Source organism: Mustela lutreola, chromosome 8 (assembly GCF_030435805.1).
Source record: "Mustela lutreola isolate mMusLut2 chromosome 8, mMusLut2.pri, whole genome shotgun sequence".
In the NCBI taxonomy this organism is placed as follows: Eukaryota; Metazoa; Chordata; class Mammalia; order Carnivora; family Mustelidae; genus Mustela; species Mustela lutreola.
This window is the reverse complement of record NC_081297.1, coordinates 19,432,644-19,457,952: the sequence shown is the minus strand read 5'-3', so window position 1 is coordinate 19,457,952 and position 25,309 is coordinate 19,432,644. Positions and strand designations below refer to the sequence as shown.

Here is a 25,309-nt window from a genome sequence, read left to right as displayed (position 1 = left end):
TAAAACCCTCTTTATTACTAGCAAATCTTCCAAAGGAAAGCCATTAATCTTGGCTAAGGTCTTTTCTTAACACCACCCAGGGATGTATCTGCCAGGGCAGGAGGGAAAGGGGTAGCACATGGAGCAGGAGCTCAGACTCCTAGGCTCTTCAGTTTCAGGGGAGAGGGGCCCCAAAAATCAGTAGAGGAGAGAAGGCAGGAGAGAGGGAGGCGTGGTGCAGGACCACCCTGCAGGGCTGTGGGAAACAGGTTTCGGGGAGGTGGGTGTGAGCTTCTCAAATGGTATGGAGTGGGCCCAGAACACGAGGCTGGAAAGGTGCTGGTTTTGTGAAAAAGCTCGTGGAGCGGCCACCATGCGGTTTGGATACCCGGCGGTCACAGGAGGCAGCTCACTGTGTGCAGACTCGGAGGGGAGGTAGAGGGGAAGGAGGGGGTAGGTCAGAAGGGCAAATGTATCTTCCAGATCTGGGTCCTGGGAAGATACAGCACCCACGTAACCGGTACCCCTGTATTGCCTCTTGGTTGGCCTGGTCTTCACTGGATATTCTCAGATCCCCGGGGCAGCAGCTTCAGGGGACTTGGGTTTAGTTTTCAGGTTTTGTGCACAGTGCTTGACACGGTTTCTTACAGGGTGAACCAGTGTTAAGGTCTTGGGTATGTCCCCCGCCCCCCAGGGCCCACTGTGGCAGGAGTGGGGGCCACAGCCAGAAGGGCCACCCGGCTAACACCGAGGGCAGGCTGCGAGTCCCGGCCTTGTGGAGCCCCTTCAGCTCGTGGGCCTCATCTCCAGTCTCCATCGGTCCGCACGCAGCCCTGAGAGGCCCGTGTTGTTTTGCAGTTTGCAGGCTGGGAGGCTGAGGAGTGGAGAGGGCGAATGACGCCCCAGCCGCCCAAGTGTGAATTGCTGCAAGTCTTCTAGAACACTGTCTGAGGCAAATAAGGTAGAAAGCACTTCATGATCCTCCTCCTCCTGGACCTGCTGGGAGCAGACAAGGCCCCCTGGGGCGTCCAGCTGGAGCTCCTGCCCCTCACGGTCCCCTCCCCGGGGGGCTCCAGCAAGCCCAGGCGGCTTCCTCCCCGGGACTTTCCCTGGTGGTTGGCATCATTCCTGGGGCAGGTGGTGTCCCTGCACCTGCGGGTCCTGGCCTGCGCCGGGTGTTCCGGGCTGTGCCCCCAGTCCCACTGTACTTGGCGTAGGCTGGACTCTGAAAGCCAGGGAAGGGACACGGACAAGGTCCTGGGAGGTCTGGGGAAGAAGGCTGGCTGGAGTCTCTTGGCAGGGAGGTGACCACTGGGTACGACGCACCAGAGAAAGGGGCTGTGGCACCCAGTGGGGGCTTCTAGGGGCCAGGAAGTGATGGACTGTGTCGTGGGCTCTGGGCTGGAGATTTGTGCATACGGTCTTGTTTCACAGCCTGGGTGGTGGTGGTGGTGGGGGGGGGGGTGTCCCTGAACCTCTTGTTTGCAGGTGGGAGGCCTGGAGATCCCCGAGTCTGTGACCTGGTCTGGCCTCAGGGGAGTGGCGGCTCTTGGGCAGGGTGGCCTGGGGTCACCTGCGCAGGAATCTGAGGACCAGCGGGGAGGCCCTGGGTTTATTTACATGTGCTTCATTCCCAAGGGAACTGGAGGCCTCACAAAGTTGAAAGCGAGGCCCCCTGGCCATGAAGGCTTGGAGGGGGCGCTGTGAAGAGCGTCTTGGGGCCGCAGCTAGAGCGAGAGGGCTGTGGGGACCGCAGGGGCCCTTGGGTGGTGCTTGGGGCCAGTGAGGGGCCTGGCTGATGGCACGAGTCCACATGACCTGAGGAGGGCACCGCCAGGTGCGAGGCCCGGAGGGAGAAGGACCTCACAGAGCAGGGCAAGGAGCTCCGAGCAGTCAGATTCGGAGGGTGCCTTCTGAAGTTTGAAGAAATGCACTTTTTTGCTGATTGAGTTAATTTGATTTCCCTCAAATTCTGATTGATGCATCTGGTGTTTTTTCACTTGGCTCACTTAACAAGCAGACGGATTAATTAGGAGAATTTTACATGTTTGGCACCACTGCTGTTCCCGGCGCGACTTTCTCTGGCTCTCCTGGTCCCTCCCAGCGCAAGCACAGACAGGTGTTTTCTGCAGCTGAACTCTTCACGTGCAGAAGCTTCCTTGACTAAAATAAGGTGTACATTTCCTTTGCACACTCTTGGCCTTGTGCAGTGGCTGTCCCCCGTGGCTGAGCATCGGAGTCCCCTGCAGGGTGGGACCCTGAACAGGCTTGCTCCGACCAGGAGCAGGGAACCTGAGCCCCTGCTGTGGTGGCAGGCACCTGCACTTTCAGGGTCCCCCAAAGTCCAGCGTGCAGCCAGGTGGAGAACAGCAGGGGTTGGGTCCTGCTGGCCTTGCTGGCCTCGGAGTGCCGTTGGCCGTAGGCCGCCCTCCTGCCTCTTCCTGGCCCCTTGGGCCCTCTGGGAACTCCTTTCTCGGCTCAGGGCTCAAGCTTTACAGCTGCTGGAGCACAGTGCAGGGAGATCCCTGTCCCCTGGCCACCCCCCGGAACTGGCAGGGTGCCCAAAAGCCTCTCCTCCCAGCTGTGCCTCCCAGGGGCTTGGTCCTCCTGCCAGTGTGAAGCTTTGATGTTGAAATCACAACCTGGATGCTTAGTCTTGGATTTCACTGCAGGTCGAGTGTGGCTCTGCTGGCCGCAAGCCTTGGAGCAGGTAGGACTGTGACCTTATAACACGCCGGCCCGCCCTGACACTGTCACGGCTTTGCCATGTTGTTGGTTCCTGAAAGTGCCTTTCCTATGACCTATATTTACTCATTCCTCAGTCAGAGCAGTCTTCTTTCTCCATTCCTGCAGCTCTGTGTTTGGTTTGCTTTTTGGAATCAATGTCCAACCCAAGACCGGGAAAAAGATACCAGAAAAGGTTTGGACACCCACACAATGGCAGGGTCATAGCCTGGGGTGCAACCTTGCTCTTAGGGCAAGTAGCACCGCGCTAGGCCCGGGCCCCTGCAGTTTGCTGGGAATGAGGGTGGGTTTCTTTGCTGCCAGGAGTTGGGAGCTGAACCATGGAGGATGTGGAGGCCACTGGTCTCGGGATTGAAACAAGTTTGGGGTCTCTATCTCTGGTACATCCCGGTGCCTGCCTTCCTGTCCCGGCCCCAGCCAGGATGCCCCTGTCTCCTGCTCTTGTCAGGCTGCCCCAGGCAAAAATGCCCACATCTAATTCTTAAATTGCAGTTTCAACATAACAGGATAGATCTCATTTTAGCCCAAGAGATTTCCAGTAGGCACTCCTTACGCCAAGCCTCTTAAAAAGGGTGACAAGCTGCAGTCTAACGTCTAGAGACATCTACTGTTCGCCGACGTAACATCTTCCCTCGTGAAACAGATTGGAACCAAGATAATTTGGGATAAACAACTTGATATTTCCTCACAAATTTTTACAATTCTTTAAAGAAATTTTTTGCTTAATGATGGAAAACAAAACCTAACAGACTGTTCATTTGCTTTTAGAACTCAGGACCTCCTGAATAGGCCTCATTGCCACTCAAATCTTGATGCATTTCCTTTTGTAAAACTGGGATTCTTTTTAAACTGTGGTCACTGAAGGTGGACTTGGGCGAGTAAAACTCCTGTAACAATTCAGGACACAGTGATCCGGGGACCCTCACACACCTGGCTTGTTAAGAGGCAGCAAAGGCAAGAGGGAACAGTCGGGGGTGTATTTTCCTTTCATTCCCAGAGCACTTTCCAAGCGGGAGGCTTCAGCAGAGGGTATGAGGCAGGGAGCTGGGTTCAAGAACCCTGTGTAGGGGGTAGGCTTCCATCTGGGAGTAGTGCGGGGCAGGGGGAAGGACAAGAGAGGTCTCCCCCCACCCCCACCCCCCTGCACGGGGAGGCAACTGGGAATCGTCCCCAGCTTGCCTTGGGACACTGCCCTTTCAGACACTAGTAGTTTCCGCCTGGGAATCAGATTGATGAAGTGATTTCCCTTTTTTTGTTCTACATGAAGCTGTTCTTTTTTTCCAGCAGACCAGAGGAAAATAATTGTAGCCGCTCAGTTTTACAGCGTGTTAATTTAGCTCTCCAGTGAATAAAGTCTAAGGCTGAAGGCCAAGTAGTTTACTCAAACAGGAGACTGGGACTGTTGCCAAGACAGTGGGGTGGCTTCAAGGCCGCCCCGCCGTGATCCCCTAGCTACAGGTGGAGCCGACGCAGGGCTCCTGCAGGGGAAGCCAGGCAGTTCATGGCTACAAATGGCCCAAAGGAAAGTCACTTCCCCAGGTTTGCAGGCCAGACCAGGGCCTGCCCCCCACCCCCTTTCCAGTTTGTAACAGGGCCTCTGATCCTTGGCTATACCCTGGGAAGTCTGTAGGAGAATCAGGGGCCCAGCGCCCTGAGGTGTCCCGTGGCCATGCTGTCCCTGGCCGCAGCACCCACCGGTGTGCAGAGCGGATGTGAGGTGATGCAGGGTGGGGGCTGGGGGGTGCGTGACCTGAGAGCACGATGCTTATTCTCAGCCCGTTATTTGGAAAGCTGGCTTTGTCTTAGGACCATTTGCTGAGAAGGAACTTTAAGATTTAGGACTGAATGTCACAATCTGTTTTTACCAATGAACAATCTTGACTAATCTAAGCTGTTTGGTCCCACCCTGAGGCCTCTCTGCCCCTCAGCCCTCGGACAGAGCCCCAGCTCGCTTTTGAAGGTACTGGGACCACATGGGCGGCCTGTGGTGAGGGTGTGGAAGGCTGTGAGCGCTGGTGTCAGAAGGGCCCGTTGCAGGACACCCCACCCCCACCCCGTCAGGCTGGGCTTGGACTCAGGCATGTCCCATGCCTCTGTTTCCCATGAGTGGGTTGGGACCCTTAGGAGGAATTACGGTCAGGATCCACACAACCCCTCTACCCTTGGGGGCTTTCTAGGGCAAAGGCAAACTGAATGCCTGCTTCAGTCACCCAGCTGTCTGTCCACAGGGGGAATTCAGAATCACTCGAGGGCCTTGGGGACCGGCCATCTGTTAGCGATCCCACATGGACCCGTGACCACGTAACACACTGTCCAAGCGGCGGATTGAGACAGGTGTAAACTGGAACCGTCCTGCACAGTATATGGTCCATCCCATGTACAGAATATCACAATTTAAACTGGCCCTTTAAATTCTAGGAAAAAACCTAATTGCTAAAAACAACTACGACAAATACGCCGCAGACATAAGTAGGAATGAAATAGCTGGTATTTTAAAGGGATTAGTTCTCAGCTTTCAAAGGGGTAGGTGGACGTGGTGTGGGGAGTTGGACTGGCACATGACAAGAAAAAAACAGTTATAGTAGAAACTACTTATCTGATTCTAAAACTGAGCAGGGAATTCGAAAACACACCCGTGACAGAAAACCCATTGGCTGCAATATTCCAGCCAAAATTGACCATCCCCTTGTGAGGCCGGGCTGACCCAGCCCACGTGACTGATCAGGGTGAAGGGCTTGTGTAGGACTTCTAGATGTTTCTCCACACAGATGCCACAGAAGGAGTAGATTCCTTGCTGGAAATCCAAGCCTTGTGGTCTGTTTCCACTAATAAAGCTGGGTAAGGCACAGCTGAGAAAGAACACTCAGCCCGCACAGCCTGTCACCTCCCGAGTCCCCATGGAATGGGGTTGGCCCCTCCCATGGGCAGGAGAGCTGGCTGCTGGGCAGAACCTGGTCAGCCAGTTGGGGGTTCTGTGAGATGTCGACATGAAAGTAGGCGCTCTAGTGGTTTAAAGAAATGGAAGCTGGGAGAATTTTGTCTCAGTGGAGAACGTAAACCTAAATTACTAAAGGATAAAAGACCTGTCCTCCAGAAGAGGAGGGGTAAAGGCCCCAAAGCCTTGGCTCCCTTGTGGGCTCCACCTGGTTGTGGAGAGGGGTGGCGTCGAGACATTGGGGATGGGGCAGCTGGATGGCATCAGCAAAGGGGATGCCCATCGCCCACCCAGAGCTTTCCAAATCCTAGAGAAATGGACTGTTGTCTGTGCTGCTGTTGTCCTCTGCTGGGGTCTTGGGCGTGGACCTCGAAGAATCGAACTGAATCCTGTGCCTCAAGCCTTGTGTCCATGCTCCCTGCCTGGCCCTCCCCCGCCTCCTTCTGAACCCCAACCATTCCAAACAAGTTTCATGGCTCGGTTCCCACTTTTTGCGCACTGCGCTTGGCCTGAGATTCAGATGTGGCTCTTTTGACTCTAAGACTCTGCCCTTTCCTTAGACGGTAACCGAGGAAGAGGCGGGGGGCAGGGACTGGACCAGCCTAAAGGCCTTTTCCTTCATGTGACGCCACTCACCGACACTTCGTGCCTCAGTTCTCAGGGCAGGAAAGGAGCATGGAGAGGCTGAAGGGAGGTGGGTCCAGGCCCCAGGTCAGAGCTGGGGCCTGAACCCCTTGCCATCAGAGACCACATCCGTGGGCCCCCTTGCCCGTGGGCCGTGTCAGGATAAATCCTACAGCAGAGGCCTTAAAAGGCTTTTTTGGGGGTAGCTAGTACAATATGTAGACTCCTTCCCTGAAGACAACACAGCCAGAAGAGGAGACTTTGCAGCATCTGGGAGCCCCCCAGTGAGCTGGGGCTCCTCAGGCGAGGAAGGGCAGTGGGCAGGCCCCATCAGACCCCCCAGTCCTCTCATGTGCCAGTGGCCTCTTAAAGTGACAGTGACAGGAAGACTGGATCGTCAGACAGATAAAGGGCACTTATATTTTCCCGTGCCCAGTGCGACATTAAAGGTTTTACGCTTGATTGTAAATTTATTGCTTGATTGTCCTAACAGCCTATGCAGCAGCTACCATTATTTCCTACTCCCCCGGTCGAGGAATGGAGACAAAGGAGTAAACCAAGGCACCGCATGTCACAGAGCTGGGCCTTGAAGCGTCAGTAGCTAAGTCTGCCCCTGGTGGCTCTGGAAAGGGGAGGCGCTGGGCCTGGAGAAGGGGGCTGCCAGCGGGTCGCTGTGGGTGCTTGACCCCCCCTCCCCACATCATCTGCGGGCCTTAGTGGGGAACGCAACTCTGCCCACCAGCCTAGCTTGGGGGCTTCTCACCTTCATCGCCTTCTATCCTTATTCATGTAGACTGACTTTTTTTCTAGATAGAATTAACTAATGAAGATAGCCGCACACAATTCTTAGCCAGCTAGCTCTAAAGTGAGCGGGTATCTGTCTTCCGGAGCTCCTGCGGCCAGCTACCCATTAGCTTCTGAAAGCGGTGAGCTCTTTGGTCAAAGACATACATTACGTTAATTCTTACATGTTAGTTCATTCCTGTGTTATTTCAAAGTCCTGTGTTTGCTGATTGTGGGCGCTACTGAGTTTGTTTGCAGGAAAGTAAACTTTGTAATGATGAGAAAGAAAATAATCTGTAAAATACCCAGATCTTTTTTCTCCTTTAACACAGTCTTTGTTTAAACAATATAGCACAATATTTTAAAAAATTTTTTTAATTTTTTTGTTTTGTTTTACTAAGGCACATGACGTATAGAAATACTGAGGTACAAAATGCAAATTTCTGCATAAGACTTTTAAAATAATCATTTTTGGAAAATGAAGGTGAACATCATCTTCCAGAATATTCAGCTTTTAGCTTGTTTTTTCTTTTGGACCAGTTCAACCAGCAACTTGTATCTAGCGATACAGTCTTCCTGTAGGAAGAGAAAAAGAGAGGTGAGACGGTTATTTCCACAAGTCAGTGAGTGTCGTGGCCGAGCCTGCGGTGGCCTGCCTGCTGGCCGCACCCTGTGTGAGTGGGGCGGCCTTGAGTCTGTTCGCTCGGCACAGAGCCTGCCCGCGACTGGCTGGCTGGGTGCAGCTGCTCACGGTAGATGAGGCCACACAGGTGCCGGGAGAAGGCTGGCGGGAGTCCTGCCCCGGGGGAGTGTGAATCCCTGCGCTGAGGGGCCCAGGGCCGCTGTGTGTCAGGCGCACCATTGTTACTGTGATTAGGACTTCCAACTTGCTAACAATAATGATCTAAAAATGATCATTTTTATATTTTACTATAACATCACGTGGCCCTATCAGAGGAACCAAAAAACTTGAGGCCAGGCATTCATGATGCCCTTTCTCAGCTGGGTTTGCCTCTCCTTAAGGGGCTGCTGGGACCTTCCTGCGGTGGCCCTGTTAGCCTCCTAGGACCCTGGCAGGCAGTGTGCCAGACTCTTCCTCCAGCTTGTCCCAGCTCCCACCCCCCACATCCTCGGGCCCATTGCCACAGAACTACCAGCTTCAGATCCCAGCTGCCTGCAGCTGTCACCCCGTGGGGTGAGGATGCAGGATTAACGCAGAGCTGGGGGGAGGCTAGGGAGGGACCTTATTACTCTCATGTTTGTCACAAGTACTTTCCAGAATCCATTTCTGTTTCTGTTCAAAGTATACTCCCCTCAAAGGCACTGGAAGCCTTCACTAACTTGAGGTCTAGGGTGAAATGATTTCTGCTCTGTGCCAGATGCTTTGATCAGCCACGGACAGAGCATGGATGTTCATTCTCTTCCTAGGATTCTAGCTTAGCTGTGGTGTGAGAGTTTCTTCATATAAGTGCTTTTTCGGGCTCCCCAGAAACTACCTATATAGGGTCTTTGAAAATATCAGCCTTTTCTTCTAACTCTGCCGCCCACTAGCACAAGCTAGTGCATGACCTCAGTGCAGCCCCAACATTACACTGAGGACAGCGCGACCCACCTGAGCCCTGAGCACCCCCCACCACCCCAACCCAGGATGCGCCTCCGCAAAGGCTCCTCCTTCAGGGCCAGATACCCGGTGGCCTGGAGGCCACTTACAAGGAGCCGCTCCAGAGCAGGCAGAGCCAGCAGGCAACCTCTCCCGGAACTGGTTCTATAGGCAAGGTTTAAAGGGACCACTTGCAGGACAATAAAAGTGCTGCTTATTTCTGGTTCAAACAGGATGGTTTCCAAACCCTGAGGCAATGAGTTTCTCAATGTTCTATCCTTAGGAATCCACAGTTCCAGCTCCTTCGTTTCAAGCCAATGTCAATTCATCACACATGTAGATGCCTGTGTCCTGACAGATGCTAGAGAAATTCAGGGAAAATAATTACTTCTGGCAAACCAGTTGGAGAGGCTGGGAGAATCTGTGTTTCTCAAATAGATCAACTGCTAATGGTTTATTTTTCTCCCCGGGAATTCTCAACTTCATCATTATCAAGTAGGTGATAGATAACTAGACCTGTACACACGGGGACATTCATGGCCACGAGCTAGATTTTCCAACATAGAATTTCAATTAAAAAAAAAAAAATAAGAATGTAAATGAACATCAATGTGCCCAGAGGCTACAGAGTGATAGAGGCACAGAAGGCAGAGGAGACGCGTTCTTTCGCGCTCTCAGCGTTCCTGGTGCCTCAGACTGAGAGGAGAGCGACAAGGAAAGAAACCCAGGAGACCGTGTGTGTCTCCTGAAGGGCCCGAATGGGAGGCTCACACCACAAGCGCCACAGCCCCGAACTGGCAGACAGCGGGCAAAGACCGGGGTGAGGGGCTGGCTTTCCCCGGGGGCAGCCCATCTGCCCGCCTGTCTGAGGTTTCTTTTGAGAACTATCTGCAGGTGTGTTTCAGCAGACCTAACAGCTGTAAACGGGGGAAAAGCGCTAAGTATAAACAGTCAAGGCTCCAGGGTGGGCTGAATCCTAAATGTCCTTGCCCGGACCCCCATCCCCTTCTTCCAGAGTCTGGAGTGACGTGCCCTGCAGGTCTGATGACCACGACACAATCACCTACCACACATATGCTCTCGGGCGAAGGCTCGTTGCAGAGCAAGAGGGCAACGTCCCCCTGATGCAGGTTACCGGAGCCTCCACCCGCGAGGAGGGCCTGCGGGCCTGCATAGCCGCTCCTGCTGCCCTTGGGAGCAGGCCGGCCGTCCCAGGCAGCTTTCAGACTGCCAGACTGGGGCGAATGCTCCAGAAATTTGGCAGACTTGTTGTGGGTGAAATTTATGTTCTCTACATGGAATTTTCCCTGAGGAAAATCCACTGGTCTATAGAATGTTACTTTAGACTCTTGACCTCATTTATACACACTAGTCAGTCCGGGGCACAGATTCAACATGCTGTCAGAACTACACTGGAAGACCACTGGTCAAGTAAGATCGCTTGCGCAGCTGGAGAGAAAAGCGTAGGAATCAGGTGAAGAACGAGCTGCCGCAGCCACTTCAGTGCATTCTAAAACCAGTGCAGAGGCCTCCTCTTCCCCGCTATCACCCACCTTACTCTTAGACGGGACACATTTGGCTATTTTGTCCCAGCGGTCAGAGGATCCCTTTGGGTACTGCTGTAATGCTAATTCCAGAAGTTTCTGTTGACTCTGAGTCCAGGGTTCCTCGGCAGCACGAGTTCTGTCTTTCTTCTGGCTCTCCTCATCGCTGGATTCCTTTTGTTCTGATATATCAAAGTCCTTCTGCCTCTTTCCTCTGAACTTCTCTGGCTCCGCCTTCGCAGCAGCCTCAGGCAGCCTGGCTGGCCTTCGCCTCCGTGGCCGGCTTTCCGGGACCACTGCCTCCTGCTCGTCGTCGTCATCCTCTTGCTCGTCCTCCTCCTCCTCCTCCTCAGCCTGCTTTAGATCTTCTCTTTGGGTGATGATGTCATCTGGCAAGGCCGTGGTGGCCTTGGTGGGCCTGGGATTCTGAGCTGTAGATCTGAGTTCAGAGAGTCTGACCATCCCTGTGAGGAAGGACACATCACAGGGACAGAAGGGCGGGTCAGGTCAGGTGACACGAGTAACAACACTGACCCCAACACAGCAGACAGTGTAATAAGACCTTCCGCATATATTATTTTACTTAAATTTTACAGTATTCTTGGGGCGCCTGGGTGGCTCAGTGGGTTAAAGCCTCTGCCTTCGGCTCAGGTCATGATCCCAGGGTCCTGGGATCGAGCCCCACATCGGGCTCTCTGCTCAGCCGGGAGCCTGCTTCCTCCTCTCTCTCTCTCTGCCTGCCTCTCTGCCTACTTGTGATCTCTGCCTGTCAAATAAATAAATAAATAATCTTTAAAAAAAAAAAATTTTTTTTACAGTATTCTAGAAAAATAGGTATCCTTGTCCTAATTCTACAGATGACAAAAATCAGGCTCAGAAAGCAGCAGAGGTGGCATTTGACCCCAAATTCTGCCTGATTCCAAGTTTCTGTCCTTCCCAACACTTTGAGGGACAGTGGGTTATACACAGTCTGGCTGTGACCAAAGAATGCAAAGAGCTCTTGAAGAACGAGTAACCTGCCACTTTTTAGGTAAGGAAGGATGTTCTTTACCATCCAGAATTATTACTAATTCCATTAGCAAAGCTAAAATGAATCTGCCAAACCTTGTGCTATCTATGCTCACCATCTGCGGGTGAGCCACCGACTCTGTGGGACCCGCTCTCCGCTCAAAGCTGCTCCTGGTGCTGCCATGTTGGACAGTAAAGGGCAAACGGACCCTGTCTCCCAGCCACGGGTGCCATCTCAGAGATACCCCTGAATGTTCAATGTCATAGCTCTTACTCTGTTCATACTTTTTCATACCTGCTCCACCGATTCTCTAGTAAGATCTGTATCTGTGCAACAGTCTACACCACACCGCTTTTCCAAGAATACATTTTGGAGAGTGTCCTGGAGGCTGGCTTCTTTCACACAGCTCTCATTGCCTATTTCAGCCTCTGTGCCGACAAATAACTGTGTCTGTGGAAAAGGAATCTGGAAATGCCCTCTTTCCTGAAGCTTGCAGAGCCCTGGGGATGACTTTCTGGGTTTGCTCACCTGTATTGCTTTCTTTGGGATGTGTATTTAAGTTGGAAAGCGTTAGGAAGTATTTTCTTCCTGGCTCCAAGCAAAGAGTACAGAGACTCTAGGAAAATTGCAGTTAATCTGGAGGAAACATATTTTGAGAAATATAGAATTCTTGGGAAAGCCGCTTGTCTATTCTGAAAGACTGCCCTGTGTGCCTGGTCTTACCAGGAGGTGGGCTGTATAGGAAGCGCACAGAGCACTTGTGGGGTGCGCAGAGTGGCTTCCCCCTGTGTGCCCCCCTCACCCAATACCAGCAAAGAACAAGGCTTTCATAGATTTTTAAACTTATTAACTCCTTCATAGCACCCACTCTGTGTGTGTGTGTGTGTGTGTGTGTGTGTGTGTGTGTGTGTGTAGGGCTGGACTGTTCTGTTGGTACCTGTGATTTGACCCCTTTTAGGGATATGACCAACAGAGTTCATTGGCCAAAACTACTAAACCATTGTATTTAAAGTCGTTATTATAAAAGGGGATTTATATTTGAAGGAATCACTCTAGATTAGTGGGATGAAGCGGGTGTTGACTCACCTGGGGAGCAGGTAACCGACTCCTTCAGCTGCTTGGCTTTGGTTGTCACCTGTTTCAAAGAATAAAAGCAAAGGAAAACCTTACTTTCCACAGGAGTCTTGTAGGTCAATTGACCTATTTCACAGAAAGTTCATGGGAATAAAATGGGCTCACGGAATCTTAGGCCTGGAAGGGCCTTCAGTCACCCATCCACTCATGCTCATGTCTTTAACCAACAAGGAGACTGGAGCCCAGAAAGATTGAATGGTTTGGTCCAAAACAGCCGTGTGACCGGTGCAGAGTCAGAACAAGAACTCGATCTCCTGACAACTTCTAGTTCAATGCCGGTTGCATCGTACTAGGCTGCTTTTCAAAATACACTATACAAACAAGTTGTGTTTTTCAGTTAGGATTTGCTGACAGAATATCTTTCTTCATCAGAGAATGTTATAACAGTGAGTATTAGAAACAGCGGAGAGATTTACTCTTAACTAATGTTAGAGCATAAATGAACTGACACTAGAGGAAGACTCTCTTGGTGGAGTAGGGCAGTCAGACCCAAGACCCACGAGACCTTACATACATGAGGGTGGATCCAAAGCAATATTTTTGTTCAGTGGCAATTATTTCTTTTTTTCCTCTACAAATGGTATCACATTATTGGTCTCATTCTGTACCTTTTTTCATTTAATGATGTCTTGGAAACCTACATATAGATTTCCCTCTTTTAAAATTGAGATAAAATCTACATACAGTTAAATGTACAGATTTTAAATGTACAATTCAGTGAGTTTTAACCAAAGAAAAGGACCTATGTAACCATTTTAATTCTAATCAAATTATAGAACATTCCTATTATCCCAGAAAGTTCTCTTGTCCCCCTGATTTAATCTCTATTCTCTCACTGACAACCACTGCTCTGATTTTTGTTATAAACATTTTAAAATACAGGGTCAAATTAATTTTTAAAAAATGTTAATTGCTCAATGAATTTATCAATCAAGCCATCCTTTCCTTACTTATTTGAAATGGTGCCTTTATGAAATGTTCCACTGTCTACATGAACTATTTTTCTATATTTTGTATTCTGTCCCATTAATGCATGCATATTCTTGAACCGATGTTTCACCGCTTTAATGAAATTTGAAAGTAAAACCTCAGAAAGCATGATTGTTAAGAACTCAATTAGGTAGACTTGTCTTGATCCCACCTCTTATTAGCTGGGTAACTTCAAGCAATTTCTAATCTTTTCTCTGTGTTATGCATTACCCTCTGTCATATGTGGATAATTCGAGTAATACTATTTGCCTGTTAGGTTCTAAATTTGAAATAAGCTCTTAACCATGATGCTGAGCAGATATGAAAGGCTTAGTAAATACTACCTATTATAATTGACATGGATCACTTGTTTTTCATTCATACAAAGGACAAGAATTTGAGAAAATATTTAAAGCTGCTTAGGAACACTCTTCACTTTTATTCCCTACTTTTCTCTCTTCCCAGATGACCTTGTTTCTTATTTAATATAAGAAAAAAGGAAGTTCTCCAAAACGAGCCTCTTTGCATTCCATCTTTCCCCGCTCATTTGCATCACCATATACCCTTCCTATCTTTTATCCCAATTCAAAGAAATTATCTTCCTTCCTCTTGAGTTTTCACAGAACTATGTGAAATCTGTGGATTTCCTTTGCTTTCATCTTCCGTTTCTCCCTGTCCATCAGATACGTTCTATAATTCACACTGAGCTCAAGCGGCCTCCACTCTAAAAGATGATCTTGCCTTACATTGTCTTTTCTACTCCACTTGGCTTTCTCTTTCTCTAAATGTTCCTTCAGTGCCTACTGTCCCCCCACCCCAAATAAATCTGTCCTTGCCATTCATCTGCCCTTTCTATTTTCTCCTTTGGTATCTCATACCACTGTTTAATATTACTTCAGGAAAGGAATGATTAACCTGCATCTCTGGCCCTGACCTCTACCTTGGAATAGCATGTCACAGAAATTGGCCAAATCACAACAATGGATCTTCAGATCGAAAAGGACTTCATCTATAAAACAAGAAGCTTTCTTTGTCCCGAGCATTGTTCTAAGATACCTGTCCGTACACCTATTCCCCACAGCAGTCAAATTAGGTAGGTAGATATATAATTATTATCCCCATTTTACAGAATCCGAGGCCCAGGGGGCATAAATAACATGTCCAAGATTAAATAAAACGCTAACGAGTAGCTAAACCCAGGCAAGTTGGGTTCTAAATCTTTGCTCTCAATCACTATAACACACTGCCTTGGAATCCAAATCTCTTCTTTTATAGATGAAGAGATGGGCCATGTTCTCTTTCTGCTCTGTTAACGTGGCTTCTCTCTCAAACTGCCACTAAATCTCTTCTTTAGAGGCCTCCTAGTTCCTCAAACAAAATCATCAACTTCTCAGCTTTTGCTTCCTTCTCTTGATAGTGCTAGCATCCCAGTCACCCAGGCTCATAACCTGTTGTCAGGTTGTGGTCTTTTCTCTCGCTCCCCAGCCACATGCTCCACAGTGTCAACCCCATCTGTTTCTTTCTCTCACAGATCGCCACCTCCTGGGTCAGTTCTTCATTCTCACTTGACTGAACCACTACAACAGTCTTCTAACTGGACTCCTACTTACTAATATTTTTTATAGAGTAACACCACCTTAAGGTGGAGTTCTGATTAGACTCCTTTCATGGCTCATCACTGATTGTATAATGTTTAATTCCTTTTTTTTTTTTTAAAGATTTTATTTATTTCAGAGAGAGAGCACACAAGCAGGGTTGGGGAGGGGCAAAGGGAGAGGGAGGAGCAGACTCCCCGCTGAGCAGGGAGCCTGACGTGGGGCTGGATCCCAGGACCCTGAGATCATGACCTGGGCCAAAGGCAGACGCTTGACTGACTGAGCCACCCAGGTCCCCTTAATTCTTAACCTGACATGCAAGGAGATCCACAATTTGATCTGTTCTCTTTCTCGTAGATAGCTTTCCTTTGAGCAAAACTGAATAATTAATGCTTCCCCAGATAGTCAGAAATTCCCTACCTTGTACTTTTGCTCAACATTAACATTGCCTGACATGATTTTCCTTTCATCAAATCTCTTCTTAAATATCTGTCTAGAGCCAAACCATCCTTCAAGGTACTATCAAGTGTGACTCCCTTCTTGATGACTTCCCTGATGTTCACTACCAGGGTGACCAATTCTGTGACCATCCCTCTTCTCTCTCAATTTCTATTATGTTTTCTAAGATGTAGTTTTTTTGATTATCATACAATAAAATTATCTTTTTCACTTTTGTCACATAGTTCTATGAATTTTAACTCAGAGATTCAACTACCACCACATATAGGATGTGAAATAAATGTTTTTTTATTGCATCTTGTTTAACAAAATATTTTAGAGATTACTGTAGAATAGTACACAAAAATCTCTCATTCTTTTTTTTTTTTTTTTTTTTTAAAGAGATTTTATTTATTTATCAGAGAGAGAGAGGGGGAGAGAGTGAGCACAGGCAGACAGAATGGCAGGCAGAGGCAGAGGGAGAAGCAGGCTCCCTGCTGAGCAAGGAGCCCGATGTGGGACTCGATCCCAGGACGCTGGGATCATGACCTGAGCCGAAGGCAGCTGCTTAACCAACTGAGCCACCCAGGCGTCCCTCTCATTCTTTTTTTTTTTTTTTTTTTAAATAGCTTAACTGAAGGGCACCTGAATGGCTCAGTTGGTTAGTTGGTTAAGTGTCTGCCTTCGGCTCAGGTCATGATCCCAGAGTCCCAGAATTGAGCCCCATGTCGGGCTCCCTGCTCAGTGGGGAATCTCCTTCTCCCTCTACCTCTGCACGCTCCTGCTCTTTCTCACTCACTCTCTCCCAAATAAAATCTTAAAAAAATAGCCTAAGTGAAATATAATTCATATACCATATAATTCACCAACTTAAAATGTACGATTCAGTGGTTTTTAGTATATTGTTATGTACAGCCATCATCATGGCCAACTTTAGAATATTTTCATCACTTCAAAAAGAAACCTTATACCCTTTGGCTATCATCCTCCCCACCTACCCCATCCCTCACACCAAGCAATCATGAATCTACCCTCTGTTTCTAGATTTTCCTGTTCTGGACTTTTGTATGACTGGAATCAAATAATAAATGGATTTTTGTGGCTGGCTTCATTCCTTTAGGGTAATGTTTTCCAGGTTCATTCAAGTTGTGGTACATATCCTTTGTGCCGAATAATATTCCACTGTATGAATGTACTGTATTTTGTTTATCCATTCATCAGTTGATAATCATTTGCATTGTTTCAATCTTTTGGCTATTGTGGATAATGCTATTATAAACATTTGTGTATAAGTTTTTGTTTGGGCAAAATGTTTTCATTTATCTTGGGTATATACCTAGGAGTAGAACTGTGGAAACATATGGTAACTCTATATTTAACTTTTTGAGGAGCTGCCATACTGTTTTCCAATATGGCTGCACCATCTTATATTTACACCAGCAGTAAGTGTATGAGGCTTCTGATTTTTCTACATCTTGGCAAACATGTGTTATGGAAGAAAGTTTGTTATCAAACTTTTTGATTCCAGCCATCTTAGTGGGTGTGAAGTAGTATCTTGTGGTTTTGATTTGCATTTCCCTAGAGACTAAGGATATTGAGCATTTCTCCATGTGTTTATTGGCCATTTGTACAGCTTCTTTGGAGAAATGTCTATTCAGATCCTTTCTCCATTTTTAAAATTTGGGTGATTTCTTCTATTATTGAATTGTAGGAGCTCTTTGTATATTTTGGATATAAGCCCTTTATGAGATAAATGATTTGCAAATATTTCCCCCATTCTGTGGTTGTCTTTTCACTTTCTTAATGGTGTACTGTGAAGCATGGAAGTTTTTAAATCTGATGAGGTTCAATTGATCTAATTATAGTTTTAGCTCTTACATATAGGGGAATATTGCCATCGTGAAAATTAAGACTTCTGAACCATGAACAGGGGATATTTTTTCATTTATTTTGATCTTCAGTTTCTTTCAACAATGTTTTATAGTAGTTTTTAGAGTTAAAGTTTATATTTCTTTTGTTAAGCTAATTCTTTTTTTTTTTTTTTTTGATCTATTATGAACGAGATTATTTTCTGAATTTTCAGGTTGTTCACTGCAGGTATAAAAATAAAACTGATTTTTGTATATTGATATGTATCTTCCAATCTTACTGAACTCATTAGTACCAAGTTTTTAACATTAATTCCTTTGGATTTTGTATATATGAAATCAGGTCATCTGCAGATAGAAACTGTTGACTTCTTTCTTTTCAATCTTCTTTGTCTTGGCTAATTGCCTTGACTAGAACCTCTAGTACAATGTTGAAATAAGTAGTGAGAGCAGACATACTTGTCTTATTTCTTATCTTAGCAGGAAAACATCCCCTCTTACCCCAGTGAGCATGATGATAACTGTGGGTTTTTAGTAGATGCTTTTATCAGGTCGAGGCACTTCTCTTTATTCCAATTTTTAGTATTTTTATCATGCAAGGGCGCTGGCTTTTGTCATATGCTTTTATTGAGATGATCTTGTGATTTTTTTATTGATACAGTGTAATTTTATGGTAATTTTCAAAGATTCAATATTTGGATTAAATCCTGCTTGATCAGGGTATAAAATTATTTTTATAAGTTGCCAGATTAAGTTTGCTGTATTTCATTGAGGATTTTTGCATTCATACTCATAAAAATATTTGTATGTAGTTTTCTTGTTATTTTCTGGTTTGGATAAGGATAATACTGGCTTCATAAAATGAGTTGGGAAGTGTTCACTGTCTTCTATTTTTTGGAAGATGTTGTGAAGTTCTGGTATTCTTTAAAGTTTTGGTAGAATTCAGTGGTGAAGCCATCTAGATCTGGGCTTTTCTTTGTAGGTAGATTCTTTTATTACTAGTTCAATTGTTACAATTGTTATAGATCTATTTCAATTGTCTATTTCTTCTTGATTCAGATTTAGCAGTTTGTCTTTCTAGGAATTTTGTCCATTTCATCTATATCTATTAGAAAAATAGATATCTAATTTCTTAGCATATACTTGTTCCTGGTATAGTATTCCTTTACAGCCCTTTTTATTTCTGTAAAGTTGGTAGTAATGTCCTTCCCCCACCCCCATTTCTGATTCTAGCAATTTGAATCCTTTCCCCCTGTTGGTCAATCGAGCTAAATGTGAATTTTATTGATATTTCCTAAGCATTAGCTTTTGAGTTCACTGATTTTTCTCTATTGATTTTCTAGTTTCTATTTCATTAATTTCTGCTCTTCTTCTTATTTCCTTTCCTCTGCTCATTTTAATTAATTAATTTTTTTTCTAATACCTTAAGGTGGAAGGTTAGATTACTGATTAGGATCTTTCTTCCTATTTTTTTTTTTTTTTTTTTAAGTAGGCTCCATGCCCAGTGTGAAGCCTAATGCAGGGCTTGAACTCCACAACCTTGAGGTCAAGACTTGAGCTGAGATCAATTTGGACACTTAACCACCTGAGCCACCCAGGTGCCCCTCTTTCTTCTTCTTCTTCTTTTTTTTTTTTTTTATAGGGGGGAGGAGGGCTCCAGTGCAGAGCCCAACTTGGGGCTTGATCCCATGACCATGATATCATGACCTGAGTCAGAATGAAGAGTTGGACACTTATTAAGCAACTGAGCCACCCTGGCGCCTCCTCTTCCTCTTTCTTAATAAAGCATTTAAAGCTATAAATTTCCCTATATGAGCTGCATTAGCTGCATTACCTACGTTTTGGTGTGTTATGTCTTCATTTTCATTCATATTTAAGAATTTTGATTCCGCTTGTAATGTCTTTTTTGACTCATTATTTAGACGAGATCGGGTGCGTTCAGGGTGGTATGGCTGTAGACTCATTGGTTGTTTAGGAGTCTGCTGTTCAATTTTAACATATTGGTTGATTTTCTTGTTTTTTCTTTTTCCCTGTTAACTTATTTCTAATTTCATTCCCTTAGGATCAGAGAGCATACTTTGCATTATTTCCATCTGTTTAAACTTTTGTTTGTTTGGCCTATCCTAGAATTGTCTCATGCATACTTGAACATATATTCTCTTGCTGGATAAAGTGTTCTATAGATATGTTAGGTCTAGTTGGTTTATCATATTGTTCAAGTCTTCCTGTTGATCTTCTGTCTAGTTCTACACACTATTGAAAGTGGGGTTATTGAAACTTGCAACCACTGTTATTGAATTTTCTATTTTTCTTTAAGTAATCTCTACACCAAACATGGGGTTCAAACTCACGACCCTGAGATCTAAAGTTAAATGCTGTACTGACTGAGCCAGCCAGGCACTCCTTTTTTCATTTATATCTGGTTTTGTTGAATGTATTTTGGTGCTCAGCCTTTAGGTGCATATATTTACAACTGTTATATTTTTCCGGATTGGCCTTTTAAAATATCCCTCTTTATTTCTGGTAACTTTTTGTTTTAAATATTTTGTTTGATATTGGTATAGCCACTTTAGCTTTCTTATGGTTGCTATTTGCATAATCCTATCTTCCCTTCCTTGTCTTTCATTTTATTTCTCTTTGAATCTAACGTGTGTCACATGTAGATTGTATACAGATAGATCATGATTTTTTAAAAATCCTGCCTGCCAATCTCTCTTTGGATTGTTTAATCCATTCACATTTAATGTTACTATTGATATAGCTGTTTTTAAGTTTGTCACTTTACTTTTTGCTTTTTTCTTATGATTGTTTTGTTCCTTCATTGTTGCTTTCTTTTGTGTAAGTGAATACAGTTTTTCTTTTGTATAAGTGAATTTCTAGTGTAGCATTTTAATTTTTTTTTAAAGATTGTATTTGTTTGACAGAGATCACAGGTAGGCAGAGAGGCAGGGAGGAAGCAGGCTCCCTGCTGAGCAGAGAGCCTGATGTGGGGCTCAATCCCAGGACCCTGAGATCATGACCTGAGCCAAAGTCAGAGGCTTTTACCCACTGACCCACCCAGGCGCCCCTAAAGTTTTTTTTTTACTATTCTCTTGAGATTTTTTTTTTTTAGAAGTTGTAGGGTTTACCATATACATCTTAACTTATGAAAATCAGTCTCAGTTCTACATTAGCTTAATTCAAATGATAAAAATAAACACTACTTCTATAGAGCTCTATTCCTTTTCTCTCCAAACTATAGTATAATCATTATATATGCTATTCATGTTATAAATCCAACAATACTTTGTCATAATTATTATTTTATCACCTATAGTTTACTCAGCCCAATAAAACTTTGCTCCCACCTGCCTCCTTTGTGCTCTTAGAGCAAGTATATTATAGATATATCATCTTTCTATATGTAATAGGCCAAGCAAACATTATATATCTATTATACAATTGCTTTATAAAATTACTTAGGAACAACATATGCATTTCTAATGGTCTTTTATAATTCCCTATTTACCTTCACTGGTGCTTTTTGTTTTTTCATATGGATTTAAATTACCATGTGGGATCACTTGCTTTCAGACTGAATGACTTTAGTTTTTATTCATCTTGAAGTTTTTATTTGGCCCTCATTTTTTGAAAAATAGTTTTGCTAGATAGAGGATTCTTGGTTGGCAGGTTTTTCTTTGAGCAGTCTGAATGTATTATTATGCACTCTGGCCTCTATTGCTTCTGCTGAGAAGTTAGCTGTTAATCTTATTGGGTGTGGGAGGGAGGGGTTGCCTTGTTAGTGTTGAGTCATTTTTCTTTTGCTACTTTCAAGATTTTCTCATTTTTTGGCTTTTATCATTTTAATTACATGTACCTTCTGTCAATATCTAAGGCTTTCCTACTCAAATTTACTAAGCTTCCTGATGTATAGGCTAGTGTTTTTTAAAAAATTTAGAGTTTTTTTTTTTTTAAATTTTTTTTTAAATTTTTTATTTTTTATAAACATATATTTTTTATATACATATATTTTTATCCCCAGGTCTGTGAATCACCAGGTTTACACACTTCACAGCACTCACCAAATCACATACCCTCCCCAATGTCCATAATACCACCCCCTTCTCCCCAACCCCCTCCCCCCGGCAACCCTCAGTTTGTTTTGTGAGATTAAGAGTCATTTATGGTTTGTCTCCCTCCCAATCCCATCTTGTTTCATTTATTCTTCTACCCACTTAAGCCTCCATGTTGCATCACCACTTCCTCATATCAGGGAGATCATATGATAGTTGTCTTTCTCTGCTTGACTTATTTCGCTAAGCATGATACGCTCTAGTTCCATCCACGTTGTTGCAAATGGCAAGATTTCATTTCTTTTGATGGCTGCATAGTATTCCATTGTGTATATATACCACATCTTCTTGATCCATTCATCTGTTGATGGACATCTAGGTTCTTTCCATAGTTTGGCTATTGTGGACATTGCTGCTATAAACATTCGGGTGCATGTGTCCCTTTGGATCACTACATTTGTATCTTTAGGGTAAATACCCAATAGTGCAATTGCTGGGTCATAGGGCAGTTCTATTTTCAACATTTTGAGGAACCTCCATGCTGTTTTCCAGAGTGGCTGCACCAGCTTGCATTCCCACCAACAGTGTAGGAGGGTTCCCCTTTCTCCGCATCCTCGCCAGCATCTGTCATTTCCTGACTTGTTGATTTTAGCCATTCTGACTGGTGTGAGGTGATATCTCATTGTGGTTTTGATTTGTATTTCCCTGATGCCGAGTGATATGGAGCACTTTTTCATGTGTCTGTTCGCCATCTGGATGTCTTCTTTGCAGAAATGTCTGTTCATGTCTTCTGCCCATTTCTTGATTGGATTATTTGTTCTTTGGGTGTTGAGTTTGCTAAGTTCTTTATAGATTCTGGACACTAGTCCTTTATCTGATATGTCGTTTGCAAATATCTTCTCCCATTCTGTCAGTTGTCTTTAAAAAATTTAGAGTTTTTACCCATTATTCTCTGGATATTTTTTTTTTCTGTCTTTCCAGTACTTCCATTATGCATATGTTGGTGTGCTTAACAGTATCTCATAGTTCTCTGAAGCTCTGCTTATTTTTATTTTTCCTAATTCTTTCCTCTGTCAGTTCAAATTTACTGTGGATCCTAGTCTCTAGTGAATTTTTATTTTTTTTTATTTATTTTTATTTTTTATTTTTATTTTTTTTTTTAAAGATTTTATTTATTTATTTGACAGAGAGAGATCACAAGTAGGCAGAGAGGCAGGCAGAGAGAGAGAGAGAGGAGGAAGCAGGCCCCCTGCTGAGCAGAGAGCCCAATGCGGGGCTCGATCCCAGGACCCTGAGATCATGACCTGAGCCAAAGGCAGTGGCTTAACCCACTGAGCCACCCAGGCGCCCCTCTAGTGAATTTTTAAAAATTTCAATTATTATATAACTCCAGAATTACCACTTCTTTTTCAAAATAATTTCTCTTCATTGATATTCCCTGTATGATGTAATACTCTCATCATACTTTACTTTCTTTATTAATGCTTTCCTTTAGTTCTTTAAACATATTTATATTGGCTACTTTGAGGTTTTTTTGTTTTTTTTTTAAGATTTTATTTATTTATTTGCGAGAGAGACAGTGAGAGAGAGCATGAGCAAGGAGGTCAGAGAGAGAGGCAGACTCCCTGTGGAGCTGGGAGCCTGATGCGGGACTTGATCCCAGGACTCCAGGATCATGACCTGATCAACCAAATGAGCCACCCAGGCATCCCTACTTTGAGTTTTTTCTGTTAAATCTAAATCTTTTCATTCTCATGAGCAGTTTCTGTTGCCTTCTATTTTTCATGGTTTCTTGGTTCTTTCCATGGCTCATTTTTTTTTTTTTTTAAGATTTTATGTATTTACTTGACAGAGATACAGTGAGAGAGGGAACACAAGCAGGGGGTGTGGGTGAGGGAGAAGCAGGTTCCCTGCTGAGCCCAGAGCCTGATGTTGGACTCAATCGCAGGACCCTGGGATAACGACCTGAGTCAAAGGCCGACGCTTAATGACTGAACCACCCAGGTGCCCCACGTTATTTTTTTTAAGTTTATTATTATTATTATTATTATTATTTTAGTAATCATTACACCCAATTTGGGGCTCAAACTCATGATCTGAGATCAAGAGTCACATGCACTTTTGACTGAGTCAGTCAGGTGTCCCCAAGACTCATTTATTTTCATTGTAAACTGAATTTTTTTTTTTAAGATTTTTTTTTTAATTTATTTGACAGAGAGAGAGAGAGGGATGACAAGTAGGCAGAGAGGCAGGCAGAGAGATAGAGGGGGAAGTAGGCTCCCTGCTTCCGAGCAGAGAGCCTGATGCGGGACTTGATCCCAGGACCCTGAGATCATGACCCGAGCTGAAGGTAGAGGCTTAACCCACTGAGCCCCCCAGGTGCCCCTGAACTGAATATTTAGATAATATATGGCAGCAGTTCTGGTTACTGGTTTCCCCTTCCTGTCCCCCCTACCTGTACCCCCATCACAATTGTTACTGTTATTTGCATGTTTGTTTAGTGGATGGGTCAATTATTTTAGTGAAGTATATGCCCCTCTGTCCCCTACAGTGTTAAGCCTCTGATGTTGCTCTTCAGGAAGGTGCAGGTATGGACAGGCCTGGTAATTTTGGATGACAGTGGTATGTGCAGAGAGAGGACTCTATTCCTCTCTTCATCTGACCCCACTGAATGTTAAACACCACTAAATGCTAACAAATGCTCTACTGTTTACAAAATGCCCTGGGGCATAAATTGCTCAATAAACAAGTCCAATCAAATTGTGGTTCCTTTGAAGGAAAGTTTCTGAAGTCAGTGTTTAATATTTGTTTTGACTTCAGGAGGTCTCCTCCCAGAGAAGGTATTGGTGAATTGGTTTGAGAATACCTGGTAATTACTCCTTGTACTGACTGAGAATTCTAAATATTGTATATATCAAAATTTGGCCTACCATACAAAACAAATAATGCTATAATCTGAGTCCTTCAGAATTTCAGTATCAAACAGTGAACCACACTTTTCTCCCACTTAAAAGACAACTTAGAACTTTTTAGGAAAAAGCAAAGCACAAATGGTTAATTTTCTAATTCTATGTGGTAAAGTAATTATTTTAATACTTTAGGCTCTTTGGGGCACCTGGGTGGCTCAGTGGGTTAAAGCCTCTGCCTTCGGCTCAAGTCATGATCCCAGGGTCCTGGAATCGAGCCCCGCATCGGGCTCTCCACTCAGTGGGAAGCCTGCTTCCTCCACTCTCTCTCTCCTCGCCTCTCTGCCTACTTGTGATCTGTCAAATAAATAAATAAAATCTTAAAAAAAATACTTTAGGCTCTTTGTCAACTTCATATTTCCTGGTATCACAAAATGGTTGTATCACAATGAGAACTGCAGATGATCCTTTTTTCTTGAGAATATCTTTTTTGTCTCAGAAGCAAGCAAAGATGTATATGGTAATAATCACAAAATATTTGTTTTGGGGGCAAGTTTGGCATCCTCGGCATATTATTTATGATTCTAAGCAGATAAAGATATTTCTAAATAAGTAATGGTCTAATATAAAGCTTAATGGCTAGGGTGCCTTGAGTATGATAGCATGTCACTTCAAGAAATGAAAATCATCTTTCAGTGAGTATGGTCATCATCAAATCCAGTTTGTATCCTTTAAACAAATACCTAGTAGTACAATTGCTGGGTCCTATGGTAGCTCTATTTTTAACTTTTTGAGGATCCTCCATCCTGTTTTCCAGATTGGCTGCACCAGTTTGCATTCCCACCAACAGTGTAATCCTTAATTGACTTTTATTTTTTGGCTGAATAATATTCCTTTGTGTTTCTTTATGTATATGTGTGTATACACATATATACATATGTATAAACATATAAAATGACATTTTCATTATCTATTCATCTGACAGACACTTAGGTTGTTTCCATACTTAGTTAATTGTGAATAATGCTGCTATGCACATGGAATGCGGATCTCATTGAGATGATGATTTATTTCCTTTGGATATATGCCCGGAAGTGGGACTGCTGAATCATATGGTAGCTCTATTTT

The 25,309-nt window shown here is 44.6% G+C and overlaps 1 protein-coding gene across 3 annotated transcripts in view; it reads right to left on the bottom strand.

Moving 5' to 3' along the window:
* Nucleotides 1-7,429: 7,429 nt before the first annotated feature.
* Nucleotides 7,430-25,309, bottom strand: part of DNAJC1 (DnaJ heat shock protein family (Hsp40) member C1) — a 449,390-nt gene continuing 431,510 nt past the window's right edge. For all 3 annotated transcript variants that reach the window (XM_059183955.1, XM_059183954.1, XM_059183953.1), the window contains 3 exons: nt 12,306-12,354; nt 10,220-10,674; nt 7,430-7,642 (listed from right to left, as the gene is read on the bottom strand). In XM_059183955.1, the coding sequence (XP_059039938.1) occupies nt 7,574-7,642; nt 10,220-10,674; nt 12,306-12,354 (573 nt within the window). In that variant the 3' untranslated portion in view covers nt 7,430-7,573. The remainder of the gene's footprint in view (nt 7,643-10,219; nt 10,675-12,305; nt 12,355-25,309) is intronic.